Genomic DNA, 21,288 nt, shown 5'->3' with positions numbered 1-21,288 from the left:
AAGAATGTGATCACTGGAAGAAGAAGTTCACGATTTAGTGTGTCTTGTTTGAATTACTATAGTAGTTTGCTGGCAGCAACCTCCAAAAGTTGCTCCCCAATCCTTTGGTTCAACTTCAGAATTGTACAGTTCATGAAATTCTGGACTTCTTCCAATTTTCTTCTATGCCTTCTTTTCACCAGTCTTTAGATTTGCAGAGTCTCCAAGAGCAAAATGAGTTTAAATGGTGGGTGATGGCTTTTATGGCTCTGCTTACAGGAACACCTAGTTATTTGAATCAGCAGATCACGATTCATCTTCCAATTCATATGTAATCAGGGTTCATTTGGTTTTTTTAATATTTTACAGCCTTTTCTGTTCTAGCATCATTTCTTGGAATCATGCCTGGAGAGAGTGATCTCCTGAAATTTAAAAAGACATTTAAAATGCTTATTTTTTTCAAAACTGTTATGAGGTTGGTTGAATTGTACTGCTTAAACTATGGAAGAAGTGTGGTGAGAAGATGGTTGTCATATATGATTGTTCTATAAATTTGCTCATGCACACAAAATTTATTATTATACAAAATAATAAAGTATTATTATTATATATTGCCAAATTTTAGTTTCCTGCCATTCGGAGATGGAAAGTACACAAAGTAAAACATCTTCCCTCCCCAAAACCCTCATCAATTCCCATCATGTCAAAATGCATGGTGCTATCCTAACGGCTTTGTAGCACTCATCTACTCCCAGCCATTAAAGTAGTCCTTGGGTATAAAAAGCTTGTTTTTCCTGCTTTATCATTTGCAGTTAACTTCTTTTTTACCTTAGATGGATTGCAGATGATCATGCATTTAGAGAAGCAGAACATTTGCATTGCCTTCCATTATCTCAAGCACAATACATTTGCAATGGACACCTATTCAGGAACAAAACATCAGATCCCGAGTAATAAAAAAATGATAGGTATATGCATGTCACCTACACTCCCAAGTACTTCTAGCAATAATGGCTAACTAGAAACTAGTAGGCCTAGTTTAGTACTTTAATTCTAATAATAATAATAATAATAATAATAATAATAATAATAATAATAATAATAATAATAATAATAATAATAATAATAATAATAATAATAATAATAATAATAATAATAATAATAATAATAATAATGATGATAAAGTTGGAAGGGACCTTGGAGGTCATCTAGTCCAACCTCCTGCTCAGGCAGAAAACCCTATACCATTTTGGACAAATGGCTGTCCAGTTTCTTCTTAAAAACTTCTTATTTTTACAAAGAAACCTAGATCAACCATATACTTTTTATTTATTTTATTAAAATATAATCTGAATCTTTCCAAGGTAGAATTCTTTTATAGACAGTCCTCAACTTATAACCATTCATTTAGCAAAATTACAACGGCACTTTTAAAAATTGACATGACTGGTCCTTGCACTTACAACTGTCACAAGATCCCCATGGTCACGTGACCAAATTCAGGTGCTTGGCAACTGGCATGTATTTACAACAGCTACGGTGCCCTAGAGTCATTTGATTATTTATGATTTTCCCAGGTGGCTTGCGTCAATTCAATCAATAGGGAGGGGAGCTATATTTGCTTAACAACCACATGTTTCACTTAACAACCATGGCAAAAAGATTGTAGTATTGAGCATGAATCACCTAATAACTGCCTTGCTTCGCAATAAAAATTCTGGTCCCAATTTTGGTCGTAAGTGGAGGACTGCCTGTATATAGAAAGCCATTCTCTCAATAATTGTTTCATTGCAATTATAACTGAAGTCTTTCTGTTTGGTTTCAGGGCTTTCAGGGCTCCTTGGTAGGCAGCTAGGCAAGAAAGGTTCGCCTTGTTGATGAACAGTCGTCTTTTTTTGGATATCTTATACAATGAAGCACCAACTAATCAAGCAGATTCCATCTAGTCACACTTGATCTCAACTGCTCTTTTGCAAAGAGGGGCTGTGATCATAATCATAAGTGTCCTTCGTAAGTGTCAATCTCTGGTTTATCTTGTCTAGGTATTCCAACTATGCCTATTGTGTTATCCCTAACTGGGTGGAGAATTTGGAATGCCTTTAACATATTATCTATACCTGCTCGCCAAGGTCTGGAAGCTTCAGTCCTCACTGTTGGGTATCTTAAAATTAAGTATTTGAGGAATAGGATGTATTACTTTCATGTATTTATAAATAACAACATTTCTCAAAATTAAGTATTTGCCAGGAGAGAGGTGTGACTTCTGATTTTATTTGCAATGTATATTCAGGCCATCCAGTAACAATATTCTCTGTATAGCTCAAAAACCATCATAATCACAACTCAAGCCAACAGGTGGAAACATAAAAATATTTTGCTGACCACAGAAAAAACAAAATCAAATTATATGGCATGTGGTAATCAGGAATAACCCCAAACAAATTGTTGTCTAAGGAAAAGGACCGGATGCCACTCCTTCCCTACACAATATACAATGTATAAAAACTGACTGATTTGGCAGTTGAGGAGAAAGCATCTTCTTCACACCAAAAGGCATCAGGTCAGCTTAGAGAGAACAGAGGCAATAATCTCTCTCCACTAATGCCTCACTGTTCACTCCGAGTAAATAGCTATAATGAATAGAATAGAGCTAGAAGGGACCTTGGAGGTCTTCTAGTCCAGTCCCATGCTCAAGCAGGAGAACCTATACCATTTCAGACAAGTGACTAGTCTAGTCTAGTCTCTTCTTAAAAACCTCCAGTGATGGAGCATCCACGATTTCCGGAGGCAAGCTGTTCCACTGGTTAATTGTCCTCACTGTTAGGAAGTTTCTCCTTGATTCCAGGTTGCTTCTCTCTTTGGTCAGTTTCCAACCATTGTTTCATGTCTTGCTGTCTGGTGCTTTGGAGAATAATTTGATGCCCTCTTCTTTGTGGCAGCCCCTCAAATACTGGGATACTGCTATCATGTCTCCCCTATTTCTTCTTTTCTTTAGACTAGCCAAAACCAAGTCCTGCAGCCGTTCTTCGTATGTTTTAATCTCCAGGCCTTTGATCATCTTAGTTGCTCTTCTCTGAATTTTTTCCAGACTCTCAACATTTTTTTTGTGATATGGTGACCAAAATTGGCTGCAGTATTCCAGGTGTGGTCTTACTAGGGTTTTATACTAGTATTATACTAATACTTCCTGTGTTCTTCATTCTATGCCTCTGTTTATACAACCCAGGATTGTATTAGCTTTTTTGGCTGCTGCTGCACATTTTTGGCTCATAGTCAAGTGATCATCCACTAGGACTCCAAGGTCCCTCTCACAGATACTGTTTTTAAGCCAGGTCTTGCCTAATCTGTACTTGTACCTTTGATTTTTCCTGCCTAAATGTAAGACTTTGTTTTTCTCCACATTGAAACTCATTTTAATAATAATAATAATAATAATAATAATAATAATAATAATAATAATAATAATAATAGTAAAGTTGGAAGGGACCTTGGAAGTCATCTAGTCCTACCCCCTGTTCAGTCAGGAAACCCTATACCATTTTGGACAAATGGCTGTCCAGTCTCTTCTTAAAAACCTCCAGTGTTGGAGCATTCACCGCTTCTGGAGGCAGGTTGTTCCACTGGTTAATTGTTCTAACTGTCAGGAAGTTTCTCCTTAGTTCTAGGTTGCTTCTCTCCTTGCTTAGTTTCCATCCGTTGCTTCTTGTCCTGCCTTCAGGTGCCTTGGAAAATAGCTTGACACCCTCTTCTTTGTGGCAGCCCCTGAGATACTGGAACACTGCTATCATGTTCCCCCTCATCCTTCTCTTCATTAAACTAGACATACCCAATTCCAGCAGCCGTTCCTTATATGCTTTAGCCTCCAGTCCCCTAATCATCTTTTGTTGGATAGGGCCCATTGTTCAAGTTTGTCAAGATCCTTTTGGATCTTGAGCTTGTCTTCTGGCTATTCCTGGCTATTCCTGCCAGTTTAGTGTCATCTGCAAATTTGATGAGTTCCCCTTCTATTCCCTCATTTAGGTCATTTATGAAGATATTAAAGAGTACTGGGCCTAAGATGGAACCTAGTGGTACCCCACTGCTTACTTCTCTCCATGTGGATGTAGTACCATTGAGGACTACTCACTGAGTACGGTTTGTCAGCCAGCTACAGATACAGCTGGTGGTGGTGTTATCTATCCCACCTTTTTCTAGCTTACTAAGCAGCAAGTTTGTCAAATGCCTTACTGGTCTACTAATTTAGTCACTTTATCAACTAATGAAATAAGATTGGTTTGGGCATGCTCTCTTTTTGACAAACCTGTGCTAGCTACTGGTTATAACTTTGTTTGCTTCTAGTTGTTTGCAGATCTGTTTTTTGATTATCTTTTCCAGGATCTTCCCAAGTATTGATGTTAAACTGATTGGTCTGTAGTTTCCTGGGTCTGTTTTTTTTTCCTTTCTTGAAGATGGGAACCACATCAGCCCTTTTCCAATCATCAGGTACTTCCCTGGTACTCCAGGATTTTTTAAAGATGTGGTGCAATGGTTCTGAGATAATATCTGCCAGCTCCTTCAGAACTCTGGGATGTAATCTGTCAGGTCCTGGTGATTTATATTTGTCAAGATCGGATATATATTACCATTTTCTTGCTTATTTTAATTTTTGTTGTTTGTCTGAAAAAGCTGCTTTACTTTTCTTAAGGATAGACCAGCTCTACAGTTTTGTTCTTGCTTTTTTTAAAAAAAAAATGACAGTTAAAAACAATTATTAAGATGCATATTTTTATATAAAAAAACCACATAACTTTAAAAGATCTCAGAACATAAATTAATTTCCTCACACTGAAATAACCAAAGGAAATAGCATATCAAAATAGAGGACTCTTTCTGAAAAGTCCCTCTCCTTATAACTGGCTATTATCACTTGTCAAGAGCATCTGGAGTCAAGATTTCAAAGTGAAAGCCCTTGTCATGAAAATTCAGAAGTATGGAGCCCAACAGGAAGGAGAAGAAGCCATATTTATAGCCACCATCATTGAGTGCCTGCTTTAAAAGGAAGAGGAACCATGAAGAAGGGGAGAGCAAAGATTTTTATAGAACATGAGAATTATAAATCAGGAAATTCTAGGACTCTGATTTGCTGGCCAGTTTGGTGAACCAAGGCAGGTCCGTATCCTTATACCTGAGATTACTTCTATTGTCAGGCAAAATGGATCTTTCAGCAACAAACTGACAAAGTCTATTATGAAGGAGATGGAATGTTGAGAATGATGAGTTGATTGAAAATGAACGTTGAGGCTTCTCTATGTTGCAAATCCTTTGTTAGGATTCCCCATGGACTGTACTATGAGCTAGTAAGAAGGCTTCTCTTCTTTGGTATAGATGGGATTGCAGGGAGCTTTGAATGGAGGTAGGGAGGGTCTGTTGGGAGAACATAGGATTAGGCAAAGAGATGAGTTTGACTGGTCATCACTAAAAGGCAGGGAGGAAAAAGGTGCATACTCCATTTTATTTCTTACATTTATTCTCTCCATCACACTTACATTTGGAAAGACAACCTCTAGCTCAAAGATGTGGCTATGCATGAACTCTAAATGCTACGGTAGATTCATCCTTTCCTCCATTATAAGTCTAGCTATAATTAAAGTTTCTGAGGATATTTGGAATGCTTCTATTCTGTGTGAAGTAGAACAAGGTTCATTGTGAAATTAATGCTCAAATGTGTAGGTGCTTTGGAAAAAAAATATCGTAAACTCACTAAAGTCTAACTTTCTTCAGCCAGTATAGGACAGTTATTCAGGTTCCCAGAAAAGAAAGTATAGCATGGTAGCTGGAAATGATAAGAGATTTTGTTCAATACAATTAGAAGATAGCATAAGCACTGAGATACATTTCAAAGCTGGATACAAAGTTGAGTGACATCTTCAAGAAATTTGTATTAATCCAAAGTATTTACAATGGACTACTGGGCATATTAATGTCTGATCAATCCCTTTGTTGCAGAGTTACCTTCATATTACCTGAGATCAAAACTAATAACATATCGCTTGTTCTTCCATACAGAATTTAGTGGCAGGAATGGTATATGAGCAAAATCCTGACAAGAAAGGAGAAGAAATATCCAGGCACCATGTCTCTTCTATTAAGATGAAATTAAATTCTGATGGGTATTACCACCAGCAATATTTCAAGAGATAGCATTTAGGAGTCTTAGGAGCATGTCAACTGACAGCATTCAGAGTCTTATGTTGTCTAAGTGCAGGAAGACATACTGATTTTGCTATATTGTTGTTTAATCAGAATGGGGATCATTAGCAAGCAGCAACTTTGGACCATCAGTTTGCTATCTTGGTCCAGTTGGATTTGCAAGTTGGGGATCTTGTTTAGGATGTACTCTTGATATAGTAACTTTCTTTTGTCCTCATATACTACAGATTGAAATAGATTGTCATTATCTGAAACTGAATAAAGATGGAATCAATTTGGGCTAGTTCTGAACAAAAGGACATGTAGACTTTCTGAATAGGTTGTTTTTCTTCTTTGGTGGAGTTGTTTGCATGATTCAGAGAATTTATTATGATTTTCTGCAGAGCTGTAGTCAGATGAGAGTCCAAAGATATCAGTCAATTAAAGGTTTGGCTGCTGCTCAGCTTAACAGCAGTGTTTGCTTCAATTCATCCACTTGACTCAATATTTCTTCTTGTTTGCAATTCTTCAAAAGAATTAATTAATTCTGTTTCTAGAACTTCATCAATGTCATTTTTATTTGCATCATTTCAGTATGCAGTATCTTGTCAAGAAGCTAAATTGCTGTGGTTTTTATCATTTGGCATGCTACCTATGGCATGAGACATGGACGTTTCCGCCTGCAATGTTAAAACAAAACATGCAGGCTTTTTTTTCCCATCTGTGCCATGGGTATCTTTGAAAAATAGAAAGAAAAGATTTCATTTGTGCAGGAAAGCAATAGAATTCATTTGTGTCCTGTCATGCTAGGAAGTCCTTTGACAGCACTTTGATCAAGCATATCACAATGGTATAAAATGAGCTAAGTGATAGAATGATAGCACTTCTTATAAACCAACATCCAATGTTCTGTTGAGTGTAATGTTTAAAGAAACTTGATTTTCTTGAAGGTACAGTTATAACTTGCTTGGGTTTGTCTCTTTTGTGGAAAGTGAGGCTTAAATTCTTCCTGTATTTAGATGTCCTTTCTAACCTTAATTTGTTCTCCTAGATAATTTTGTTTCCTTTGACTGTCCACAAACAGATGAGTGCTAATGTTTTCAATTTTCAGTAAAAATTGCTAGCCTATCTGCATAATTTTGCACAAACATTTCAAAGGCTCTTTTTAAAGAGCCCAGCTTTGTGGTTTATAGTTCATGCAGTTAATAGATATTGTCTAGCAGCAAAGCCTATCATGAATTCCTTTGATAATTGCTTGATTTACTCTTCCCCCCCCCCTTCAGAGATGTATTAACAGCAGGGGGAGGCTGATAAAGGCAGAAATTCATTCAGATAGTTCAGTTCCTCATGAAAAATAAAGGAGAACTCTAGGACTTCCGGTCCTGCACGGTAGCAACTGGTCATGGGCTTGCGGAACGCCACACCCCTGCGGCCAACTTTTGTCCTGCCTGGAGACCCTAATGGGTCCAAGCCGCCCTGGAGAGATGGCAAAGAAAGAAGGGTGCCCCAGCGACTCTGGAATGATGGCGGTCGTTCCGTTCATCTTAGGGAAAGCCTTCTAACCTGACAGGAGAAAGGCTGTATTTCATCAATCAACCCTAGCTACTTGCAACCGGAGTCCAAAAGAACTAACCAGCACTACAGTAAACAGCGTGCTTGAAACTGGGTGAGGAATCTGATTTTCCCTTTTCTATTCTACACTTAATTTCCTGGGAAAGATCCCCAAGAAGCAAAATACCTCTGAAAGTGAAGGAGGAGAACTTCTGCCCCATCCTTATACTAACAGAAGCGGCGAATTAAAATTTCTATGCAGGATCAAAATATATGGTAGTGAAATAAATTTATAAACTTGAAAGCTAAAATTTAACTTTGGACAAGTTTAAGATTGTTGAATGGTTAAGACTCTCATTTTAAAGACCATTGTTCATATTGAAAACTAAATAGATGCTGACACCTAGTGGTAGATGAAGATTATGACAGCTATGATTTCCATAGAGAACTTGCCAAAACCTGGGAAAAGCTAATCTGTGTTTGTGACCTTGAAAGCTTTAATAATAAAGAACAGCTGTGACAAAAAAAGACAACAATCTGGGCTGCAGACAAAGAGAGAATTATAAACTTTAGGGGAAAAAAATTTTTTGAACCCTTTGGATTACAAATATCTATTTAACCGGGACTCTAAAGCTATTTGCAGATAAGAAGGAAAACTTCAACTTTTGGCCATCATGGATCAGAGACATGTAGACAGAACACACCAAGAAAACATAAATATCTCTCAGGAGGAGATATACAGTATACTGCAATTAATTCAAATAACACTGAGTTCAAATCACAAGAAATCCAAAATAACTTTGAAAATACAAATCAATCTATCTCTAAGTTAACTTACAACAAAAAAAACTTCCAGGAAACAACAACAGAGAAGGAGCAGACATAAAATTGAAAATAGAGACTCAAAGACAGAACTTAACAAAGGAAGAAAACATGATTTAATCCTAGTGGGGAAAAATTTACAAGAAATGGAAAAAACAACTCATCCCCTTAAGACTACAAAATAAATCTGAAGACAAAAAAACAGATTGGATAAAATGGAATGTAGAGATGTTGAAAACATCAGAGAGAAAGGAAGGGATAAGAGAAGCAAAGAAGGAGAAAGAAAAAGATTTCCAAGAAACATGGAAAGGCAAAAGCCTCATATAAAGACACTTTATTTGATTTACTTCTTATACCTACAGCAACAGTCATGAATATATGGAAAAACTTTTTGATCCAGCAATACACATTGATCAAGAAAGATACTGGTCAAAGGAAAAAGATCAAAGTAAAAATTAAGAAAATAGATGATGGGATCTACCAGAGAGAATATTTAAAAAAGAAACATTTGTTTGAATATGGTTAAAGAAATAGAAAAGATTCTGAATACATATGTCATTCTAAGAGAGATGAATTCCTTAAATAATACTGTATGCTTTCCCCCCCTTTTTATTTTATTTCTTGATATAAGTAATATAATACTGCTGAAATGACCTAGATGTAGGAAATGTTTTAGATAATTAAATGTGTCTGAATTTAGGGAAACTATAATGTATAAAAAAGAAAAAATGTTTTGAATAAGAGTTAAAGGATTAGATGACTAGGCACATTAAATGGAATATTTAAAGATTAAATATATTTTTAATCATGATTAAAAAGAATAAGAAATTTTGGGAATGAATATATATTTTAAGTAGTAGAATATATATTTTAAGTAGTATTTTACTTTTTATGTTTCTTTACTCTTGCTCTCTTTTCCTTTTCTTTACTATTTTTACCTATTCTTTAAGAAATGTAAAAGTGTTGAGATGGTTCATATGGGAAAAATGGATTTAAATCTTTAAATGTAATTAACTGTTGAGAAAATCTTAACCAGAAAGAATACTTTGAACTTTATGGGAGAAACAAATCTAAATAAGGACTGTAACAGGCTATAAGATGAGGCAACCAGAATGATTAGATAGAAAAGAAATATTATATTGATGTGATCATTATTTCTAGGAATATTGGGAAAAAATCATATATGTAACCGTTATTTATCAACATAATAAGAACTGTATTATTTCAAGGTTTGCAAAGAAGACATTTTGGGGAAAAGGGGAAATCAACTAAATGTACTATGTGGATTATGGATTATAGAAACCAATTGTTAATGATTTTTCTTTACAAATGTAAACCCAGCAAACACACTGTTTACCAACTATTAAGTGATTTATGTTTTAAAAAATCAATAAAATATATGGGGGGAAAAGTAGAACTCTAATATATAGTATTTATTGAATATCATAGTTATTGGAGCTAGGGAAGGAATGGAGAGGATGTATTTTGTTGTCATTTTTATTCATAGTTTTCTTGTAAATCATGTAATCATTAATTGTTGACCGCTTTGTTGTTTTAGATGGAGTCTGTGAGCTTTGACCTGTCTGTTTCATTTCTTCTTTTTCCCCATTGCTTCAGTGTCAACATGTATCTAAAGCTTCATGATGTTTTGGTAACTTAGATTATATTAGAATTAATACCCTAATATAATATATATACCGTACTGCTCACAAAAATAAAGGGAACGCAAACCCCTTCAGTTCCATGGTAAAATGTTCCCTTTATTTTTTTGAGCAGTATATATATATTACAATAGATTTAAAATATCTCTTAAAGAGAATGTGTTTATTGAATAGAACTAGATTACAAATTCAAATGTATAGTCAAGGTATTTATGAAAATGAATAAGACAAGCAAAATATCATAAGGAGCTTAGCAGAGAAGCTGCTGCTCCATTGCCATCCTAGTTCCATCTCAAGACTAACTGGATAAGGCAATGAAAAAGATGAACCACTAGATCCAGTTGGGAAGCACTGACTTTCAAAAACCTGAGTCCAAAAATGTCACAAATAAAGACATATCATCTGCAAAATGGAATTATTTTCATTCCCATTGTTTTATCATTTACAGTACATGCCTGTGGATAGAGAGGAAATATGATTCTCATAAACGGTTAAAAAAAAGGCACCCAAATGCCATTAGCATTCAACTATTGTTAGTATCTTTCACTGCAGAAAAATTCAAAAACCAGAATCTCTTTCTCCTATTGAAATTAACTACCTGGACACAACTTCCATCTCAGGGATTAGGATTTCCAGATAGGTTTGAACTCTAGTACTTCTCAGTTAAGGGATGCCTGAGGGAGAAAGGGAAGCCCATTTGCAAGTTCAGTATGCAAGTTCTCTCACTGGAGCACAATATTTGTGTTTGGGTTTCCCCTTTCAGTGCTGACTCTTATGTTCTGCAAAAATATTTGGCACCATAATCGTCATAATAATCAATAGATATTACATTATGACTAATGTTTCTACTGTTAAACCAATAAAATATAACAAGCCTTCATTTTCCAAGAATGTTAGTACCGGTATATAACATAGACTCAAGAGAGCTAGACTGGGTTGGTAGAAGGTAGACTGGGATTTAATGGAAGAACCTGGAGTGATTTCTGCAAAATCAGAATGACTTCTGAATTGTTTCACAGTAGCAATACACATACTCAGACTAAATTAATTCTGAAATTAAGAAACCTTAAAGTAACCAAGGCTGGACTTCTTTGCCAAATGACTGTGAACACAGCTGAATTTGCATTTGGAAACAAATTCCAAGTGTCAGAATGTGCTCAAAGATATTTAGGGATCTAAGATCCTTTTCCCATTACACACACCTAACAATCCTTGCTAGTATTACCATAGGTCATACAAATCTGCTTCATTTCATTCCTCCAGCCCTTGGTTTAAATGTCCTCATGTTCTCACTTCATGTATTCTAACAAAAGTACTGTAGCTTTCCCCCCCTCCCCGAGAATATCCAATTATGGGCACATGGGGAAGTATAGTGTTCTGTTCTGTGCGTTGGTAAGGCATTGAGACGAGGCAGGAGTAATAATAGTTGTTATTTTATTAAGCTTCAACAGAACTCAACAGAACTACACACAAGATGGCGCGGATCCCTTTTATACCCTTTTGCAGGGACAGTGTCAGCCAATAAATGCAACGTATTTTCCCGCTTTGCGCATGCGCAATCGGCTGGAGACAGCCTGTCTGGCCCGGGCAGCCACGTGGTCTGCCCGGGTCTCTCTGCAGCTTCCTGCACCTGATCTGTCAATCACAGGCCCAGGACATAACATATAGGAATGCCCCTTCACCCCTTCACCTTCCTGCTGCCAATCTTCTCCATGAGTCTGCTCTTTAACTAACGCTATGCTTTCTGGCTTCCTGTCATACCATCCACCTCCCACTTTTTGAAATTAATTTCTCAAATTTCCTACCAAGAAGAAAAGAACAGAGTTCTACAGCTTTGTGTAACTCTAAAACGATACCACAATGAGGACTGCAGAACTGATTTTTTGTCAGTTGTGCTTAATTTCATTCACTTCACTCAATCAAGTCCCAACAAGGCTGTTCAGTAGCTGAACACTATCAGTTATTCAACTCTACAGAACTTCACTGACTCTCAAATCATAGCAGGATCTGTTTCCCTCCTCCCTTTCCCCTACCCTCATGCTGGCCTGCATTTAATTATACCTGTCAAATTAGGATGCTTCTAAGTTAATAAAAAAAAATCATGGCCATTTTTTTCTTTAATTAGACATGAACAGAACAGAACAGAACAGAATAGAATAGAATAGAATAGAATAGAATAGAATAGAATAGAATAGAATAGAATAGAATAGAATAGAATAGAATAGAATGTACCTGGGAAGTCTTCTAAGCCAATCCCCTGCCCATGGAAGGAGACCATATATCATCCTGGACAAATCCTTGTCCAACTTTTCCTTGAAAACCTCCAGTGATGATGCACCCACAGCTCTGGGAGGCAAGCTGTTCCATTGATTAATTGTTCTCACTGTCAGGAAATTTCTTCTTATTTCCAGATTGGATCCCATTTTAATGAGTTTTTACCCGTTATGTTTTGTCCTGTTCTAAGTAGCTTTGGAGAATAATTCAAGCTCCTCCTCTCTGTGGCAACTATCATGTCACCTCTAATTCTTCTCTTCATAAAGCTAGACATACTGTACCTAGTTCCTTTAACCATTCTCATATGATTTATTCTGCAGACCCTTATCATCTTAGTTGCTCTAATCTGCACTCTTTCTAGGGTCTCAGCATCTTTTTTGAATTGTGGTGACTAGAATTGAATGCAGTATTCGAAGGGGAGTCTCACTAATACAGTATAAAGCAGTATTATCATTGCTTGTGATGTTGATGCTATCCCTCTGTTGATGCAGCCTAGGACTGCATTGGCTTTTTTTTTTTTTTTACAAATGCAGCACACTACTGGCTCACATTTAGATAGTGGTCCACAAGGGCACCTAGATCCCTCTCACATTTATTACTGTAACAGCTCTGCATTTGATTTTTCCTGCCTAGGTGAAGGGCCTTACTTTTCTCACCACTGAACTGCATTTTGTTGGATAGGGCCCAATACTCAAATCTGCAAGATCCTTCTGAACCTTGATTCTATGCTCCAAAGTGTTAGCAATTCCCCAGAACTTGGTGTCATCTGCAAATTTAATGAACTCCTCCTCTATTCCCTCATCTAGATCATTTATGAAGATGTTGAAGAGCACTTGCCCTAAAACAGAGCTTTGAGATCCCCCACTGCAGGAGTCTCTCCATGTAAATTTAGTTCCATTGAGGACTACATTCTGAGTGCAGTTGGTCGGCCAAGTGGTGATAATACTGTCTATCCCACATTGTTTTATCTTACCAGGAAGTAGGCTGTGATCTATTTTGTAAAATGGCTTACTGAAATCTAACTATACTATATCCACAGCATTTCCCTGATCCTCTAATTTAGTCACTTTATCAAAGAAGGCAAGAAGTTTTGTCAGGCATGTTCTGTTTTTTAACAAACCCATGCTGGCTTCTGGTAATTGCTTTGTTCATTTGTAGATGTTCACAAATCTGCTGCTTGATTATCTTTTCTAGGATATTGATGTCAAGCTGAGTGGTCTGTAGTTTCCTGGTTCCACTTTTTCCTCCTTTTTTAAATTTGGAACCACATCACCTCTTTCCAGTCCTCTGGCAATTCCCTCATGGTCCAGGAGCTGTGAATGATTCTATTCAATGGTTCCAAAATCACATCTCCCAGCTCCTTCAGAATCCTGAGATGTACACCATTTGATCCTGACAATTTGAACTTGTGTAGAGTAGATAGTTGTTTCCTTACCATTTTCTTGCCTGTTTTGACTTTCATTCCTGTTCTATTTACCATGGTACTGCTTTTGGTAGACTGGACTATTTTTTTTCCTTTTTGCATGAAGACAGAGGCAAAGAAGGAATTAAGCAGTTCCACTTTTTCCCTGCTGCCTGTCACCTTCTTGCCATATTCTCCCATCATTTCCTTCATTTTTTTTTGTTCCTTACATTTTGAAAAAACCTCTTTTGTTATCTTTGGCATTTGTTGCAAGTCTTATTTTATTCTGAGGCTTAGCTTTCCTGACTCCGTCCTTGCAGATTCAGGCTATTTGTTGGTATTCTGTCCTAGGTATGTGCACTCCTTTCCATTTTTTTATATTTGTCCTTTCTGTCCCTCAGTTTATCAGAGAGTTATTTATGCAGCCATGCCTGTGAGCACCCAGTTTAATACGCGGCTTAGCGTCGTGTCTGACGCTGTCTCCACAGCCAAGTCTCCTGCATTAAAGGGAGACTCAGGCAGATCCTGGATAGCCAGGATGCGGGAGGCTGAAGCAGGGTCGGGCTCTAACTGCAGCAAGGGCATTCTGCTAAGGCCATCTGCATGGTCCATTTCCTTACCTGGTTTATGAATCAAGCTGAAATTATATGCTGACAGGAATATTGACCACCTCAACATCCTAGAAGATATGACCTGTGGTGTTTGCTTGTTCGTTGTGAACAACCCCAGGAGTGGCTTGTGGTCTATGAAGACCTTAAAGGGCCTACCATACAAATAGTCATGAACTTCTTGATCCCTGCCACTATGGCCATGGCCTCTTTATCTATTTGAGCGTAATTACACTCTGCAGAGGACAAGGTCCTTGAGTAATAGGCTATTGGAATTTGCCTTCCATCAGCCATTAAATGACTCAGCACAGCCCCAACCCCATACGGTGATGCATCATAAGCGATGCAGGCAGGCAGCTTTTCGTTAAAATGCAACAAAACTGAGTTTGAAGACAGCAGTGATTTGACTGCTGCAAAGCTCCTTTCATGGACGTTCATCCATTTCCACTGTGCATGCTTGTCCAAGAGCCGGTGTAACAGCTCTGCCACTGCGGCCTTGTGAGGTAGGAAGGCATGATAAAAATTGAGCAGTCCTAGAAATGCTTGGAGCTCCCCCTTTGATTTTGGATTGGGGGCCTGCTGAATTGCTTTGAGCTTGGATTCAGCAGGATGTATGCCTTGGGCATCTTTACAGAAACCGAGAAACTCAGTTGAAGCTACTCCAATCTTACATTTCTCCCACTTCAGCTCTGCTTCGCGGAAGCACTGAAGGACGGCCTTGAGCCGTTCTGCCAATTTTTCGACTGATTCCCCAGCTATGAGGACATCATCGAAATATGGGCACATGCCTGGAATACCCTTGAGCGTGTGCTCTATCACTCCCTGAAAAAGTCCTGGGGCCACACTGACCCCAAATTGTAGGTGCTTAACCTTGAAAGCTCCTCTATGAGTAACTATGGTGGCATCATCCACCAGCAGTGGCATCATCCACCAGCAGTTGCTGATAGGCTTGAGCCAAATCTAACTTGGCAAAGATGCGATCTCCCTGTAGTGACGCCAAAATGTGGCTGACTACAGGCACTGGATATACGTGGTTGTTGGAGTGCTCTATTGATAGTGCACTTGTAATCTGCACATATTCGCACCTCTCCGTTGGCCTTAAGTGGCGTAACTATGGGGGTTTCCCATTGACTGCTATCAACTGGCTGCAGGATGCCTTGCTGCACCAGCTTGTCCAGCTCTGCATCGATCTTCTGCTTGAGGGCAAAGGGCACTCTACGCGGCTTGATCCATATTGGAGTTATGGCAGGATAAGCCAAAGAGCTATGGGAGGACCTTTATATTTCCCTAAGTGAGGGCTAAAAACGACAGCAAACTCCCAGCAAACTGCCGCTAAGTCCACTGCTTGTGTGCTGTTTATTCCAGTTACATTGATTCCCAATGCATCAAACCAATCAAGCCCAATGAGGCTTGTGTGGTTGCCCTCAACTACTACGACTTCCAGGGGGCCCTCAAATCCCTTTAATTGCACCCTGAGTGTAGCTTCCCCTTTGACTGTTACTCGGGAGTTTTGGAAATCGGTTAACACGAGGTTCAACGGCTTGAGCTTAACTCTTTTGATGCTGCGACTACAAATGTGTGTGAAATTCCCCTGGGAAATTATGGACAATGTGGACCCCGTATCTAGTTCCATGTTGCATGGAACTCCCTGCAGCTTGACTTTGAGATGCAATTTGACTTTGAGATACAGAACAGGGTGATGGGCACCTGTTCTAAGCACACTCCTCCTTGTGGCGCAATAGCCCACCCTGTGTTGCCCCAGGGGCCCGGTACCTTTCCGGGGAAACTCTTCTGGTGGACTCTCTCTTCGATGACCCTGAAAAACAGCGGCGATGTGGCCTTGTTTGCCACATCATATCGACAGTATTCAAACATCGGCACTGTGTGCATTTTCTTTAAAAGTAAAGAGCTGGTGAAGGGCATTTTAGTAACTGGGTTGGGATTTTGTATTTTTATAAATTGATATATCATTGGAATATGACATAAGAGAATCTATAAAAATATACAAAGATATTTCAAGTCAGTGTTAGAAATGTGAAAAACATGAAGGCACATTTTATCAAGCATGCTGGACTTATGAAAAAAGCTATGGAATTTTGTTATCATATATATTTTTAAATATTGTAAACAACAACATTTTCCCATGGGAAGAATTCATATTAGTTAAAAAAAATACTTTCAAAATCTTATTTTAAATCCATTTGGACCCTTAGTCCATTTATAACTTTCACCTTTTCCTGTTTATTTCTCCAAATATTTTTTAAATCCTTATATACTTGTATAAAACTTTCACTAAGAATTAAAGGAAACTCACCCAATGTAGTAAATTATGCCATTATGACAGTTTGTAATAACCAAAAAGCAATTAACAAGTAATTTCCAAAGATGATTAAGAAAGGAATATGTGAACCTTGTGTTCTTTTTAAAGGTGCCAAACTCCCATTTGAGCCACAATGGCATTCCCTCATCTCTTAGTAATCTAAACCTGTCAGAGATCACTACTTTGTAGTCTTCTCATGAGGAGCAGCTGTCTGTAACACTTGTGGGTGATCTTGTCCAGGGAGGAATCATTCAAGCTCTTTATTTCATGTCAGTCAACAGTTCTGCTCTCATTAAAGCCATATTCAGTTCACCATTTCTTCCCAAGAAGTTTTCAGTAAGAAATTTTGGCCACAAAATCACATAATGAGACAAAGGATCTTAAACATTAATATTGCTAATTGGAACTTATGGACGATGAATTTAAAAAGACACATGGTAGACTGATATTGTACAGGTAATCGCAGCAAGATTGTTTTATGCAAAATGATGGAAGAATTATGATATTCCCACAGTGAAGGATTTGATTGTGAAAATGTCAGGACTTGCTGAAAAGGTGAAACTGAGCAGTTTTTTAAGAGAACCAACAAAAAATTATTTTTGAAAGACAGGAATCCTTATATACATTTTTGGCTGAAAAAAGAAAAAGACTGATTTGTGGATTTGAAGATTAGGAAAGATGAAGATTAAGGAGGGGGTGAGGGGATTTGCAAAATATTTAAGAGGAACAAGGGACAATGAGATTGTACTAATCTGTTTAAAAGGCTAGAAGTCATTTATATGCTTCTTATATATTTCTTTAGTTTTTCTTTTCCTGCATGTTTTTTTTCTTTTTCCCCTCTTTTTGATTGTCTTTTATTATATGAAAACTCTTAATAAATATAAATAAATAAAATACCCTAGCGATTGGCAGGAGAGAAGATTCTTAATTTTACCTCAGTTGCAGTCTTTATGAAAACTAGAGTAGAGTTACATCTACACCAGCTATTTTATAATGAAAAGAAATCTCCCACTATCACCAAAGCACTTATTTCTCTTTTATTACAAATAGACACAGTAAGGGAATTTAGTTCACTTTGGGGCCTATGATTTAATGAAATGTAATTTTGCCATTTTCTTTTTATCTTAAATCATGCTCAGTTTAGGTACAGATGTGAATAAGGAGGCCTTGTTTCTCCATTAGTATTTACTTAGCTGGCCTTATCTAAGCTTGAAAGTTGAACAGGATTAGGCCTGGTTAGTACTCAGATGGGAGATTTCTACATAATACCCGGCCTGTAGATTAAACATAGCATCAAGGAAACACACAAAAGAAAACCACATGAATGTACCCATGAATTCAGCAAGACTTGAGCTCAGCCCTAAGGATACTTCTTAGGTTTCCAAGAATTGTCTCTTTAAAAACTTATTTTCTTAACTTATGCCTTGCCTTCAGGCTATATCCACACATTACAAAAATCCATGGCAAATAATACACAATCACACTGATACTTGTAAAATACATACTGATTGGGAACACACAATATATTGAACCAAAATTATCCAACCATAATGCTGTTTACTTAGAAAACCCATCACTCACAATCTATGGTTATTCCGTCAACATAAAATCTGATCTGTATTAATGCTAGATCTCAACCTTGCAGACTGTAAGATTCTTCCATTCTCTTTTGTCAGATATCAATCAAATCTTTACTATGGTCAAAGACCAGCATAATTGTCAGATATGAAGCTTGCCATCCCTGTTGTTAGTTTGTTTGCCATTTGGAGATGACTTTTATGGGCTCTTCCTCTCTAAAAATAGAGTTGTTAAAAGTTATACTTCCATTATTTCCACAGTAGCATTTAATATATGACTGAGTTTTTAATTTGAATTGTGTGTATGTTTTATTCGTATTTTATGAACTTGCATTCTATTTGTTGTGTATATTTTCAAGGTTGAAAGCCAAGGCATGAAAATACATAACTTCTGCTTCATTTTTATTCTAGCTGATTTTAAAAAAATAAAATACTTTCATGGGCTTTAGGCACTGTACCAACTACGCCTAATGAATAAGTTGGTCCTGCAATTAGGCAGTCATTTCCTTTACACTTAATGTTGCTAGTATGATAATGAATTTAATCTGGATTTTTTTTTAAAATGTCCATTATGCATAGCTTGCTTGCTTATTTGATGTCTTTCAAAAATATGGTATAAAAGCTCCTTAATTCCTCAGTCTACACAATCTTTAGCCAGATTGTCTGGGAACTATGGAAAATGAGATCCAAAAATTAGTAGAATACCAGCTTGGGTAAAGCTGATACTTAGTAAGGATGATAACAAAGGATATAGTAAGTTGGTCAGAAGTTTTTCTTCTCCAGTAGCTCTCAACCAAAATTATAGTAATATCTGTAATAAGAGATGGGATTGTAAGTACTGGGAAGCAGACTATGTGTCTATTTTCATACAAGGATTAATCCATGTCAATTTAACATCTAGTGATTGTATAAAAAATGAAGCTTGCCTAATCTTAACCTTGATGAATGTTTTTTGGAGAGAATATCTGTGTGAATCCATCCCATTTAACTACTTTATGATTCAGTGAATTCTATGAAGCCAGAACATAAATTAATTCACTAACTAAAGTCAATGTGTTATTATGAACATATTCTCTGTCTCAATGCCATGCACAGAGTTGCCATATTCATTGATTTTAGTGTTAAATCTTGCATCAAGAAGAATGTCTTGCTACAGAGATTCACAATTACATTTGAATACAGGCCATAGATTTAATCCCTGTGTACATGAATATGCAATGGGTGAATCTCTGTGCATGTGACTAGTTATGTTATATCAACTAATATGTTTAAGTAGGAGTGAGTGGAAGCACATCAAATACTCACATCATTTGCATTTGGTTGTTTGATAGACATCTGGTTAGTTACAAACAAAACTTATATTTTATTCTTAGCTGCAATATAATCTTAACACAGTTTCAGTGGGTCAATACTGTATCTGATGCTATTCATGCAGAGAAGATACCAGGAAGGTAACTCTGAGCTTTGAGTTAGGAGTTACTGATTATTAAGCTGCTTAGGCAACACAGAAATGTGTATAGAGCAGCTGACGTGTCCCCTTCAAAGAAGTAAAAAGGAATGATTGTCTTTAATGAATTGGATTTCTGCAGAAAATTGTGTGTCTCCGGTCACTCTGTGTGTGCATGTGCTGTTTTAAAATGGATGCCTCAAGCTCAGCACAATGATGTCATGAGCATTATCAAATAGGTGACTTTGACACCTGTGTAATCTCCTTCCACATTCTCTTCACTGTCATGAATATAAATTCTTGCTGAGACAGATAAGGGGAGAAAGTCACATTTCCTCAACAGCAGACTATTGCAGTCAGAAAATATACTAGTATAGCAGGGGTAGAACATCTGGATCCCCTATAGCAAAGGCGAATGGTGAAATAATAAAATTAAATCAAATTAAATAAAGAAGACTGAAAGGAAGCTCCTCCTCCAATTTCTGGGATTCTCATTTATTGTTTCTTCTCTTCTATTGTAGGGAATTTTAAAGGTCTGTGTAAGCAAATCGATCACTTCCTCGAGGACACAGAGTATGAAGCCGACACAGCAGAATATTTCCTCCGTAAGTCTGCAACTTCTCTTTCTGTTTCTTCTCTGAGCAGATCAGGGGTGCCCTTCATTCTCTGCTGATGACATTAGATAATACTTATTCCCAAAGGATGGACACTCTGGTTGGGCTACCTGAGTAGGACACTGGGTATTTGCCATAAAGTGTTCTGTTCAATTCCCAAGCTATGTCTTTTGCATGTATGTGCTCATTTGGTTCCCTGATAATTTACTTAAAAGAAAATGTGTCAGAGGATATTTTTGCCTTCATGTGCTCTGAAGTCAAGGCCATGTCATTTCTTTCTAAGCTGGGTTATTGTTCCTGAGTATTTCACCTGTTCTGCATATCTTCTATTTATGGAAACTGTCAGCACCTCAGAATTGTCAGCCTTAGGACAAAGTCTAAGAAGAAACAGCATGGTGTAGTGGTTAATGTATTTGTGGAGACATCCAGCTTTGAGTTGATCTAGGCAACTTTGGATCGGTCATCATGTCTTACCCCAAACTACTTTACAGGGTTGTTGTCATGGGGGGAAATTAGAGAGGAAACATGCCGCCTTGAGCTCCTGGAAGAATGGGAGGCTATAAAAATAATATAGATATACATAGAATAATATAAACTAAATTGGAGGGAATCTGTTTCATATATTGTCGTTTAAAGCTCAATCAAAAAAAGGACTAAAATATATATATCTTTCTCTGACTGTTTCCAGAAAGACTTTTTAATGGTTGGCTTTACAGAATTTAGTAAATTCAAAACCCAGATTAAGAAAGCACAATTGTTCCATTTATATATATAACACAATATGATAAAACCCTGGGCCCTTCCTCATGGTCACATTTTAAAATGCATTCCTCTAGCTCTGAAGAGGGCAGAAAAATATGCCAAC

General features: G+C 37.2%; 1 protein-coding gene across 1 annotated transcript in view; it reads left to right on the top strand.

Annotated features, from left to right (window-relative positions):
* The window catches only part of CACNG2 (calcium voltage-gated channel auxiliary subunit gamma 2), a 139,021-nt gene that overhangs the window by 104,289 nt on the left and 13,444 nt on the right, over window positions 1–21,288 (top strand). Inside the window, exon 2 of the mRNA XM_015831877.1 lies at window positions 20,331–20,414. Within this exon, the coding sequence (XP_015687363.1) occupies window positions 20,331–20,414 (84 nt within the window). The remainder of the gene's footprint in view (window positions 1–20,330; window positions 20,415–21,288) is intronic.

Source organism: Protobothrops mucrosquamatus, unplaced genomic scaffold, assembly GCF_001527695.2.
Source record: "Protobothrops mucrosquamatus isolate PMUCROS unplaced genomic scaffold, P.Mucros_1.0 scaffold_22, whole genome shotgun sequence".
Classification (NCBI taxonomy): domain Eukaryota; kingdom Metazoa; phylum Chordata; class Lepidosauria; order Squamata; family Viperidae; genus Protobothrops; species Protobothrops mucrosquamatus.
Note: the sequence above shows the minus strand (reverse complement) of the source record. Positions and strands in the feature narration are given on the sequence as shown.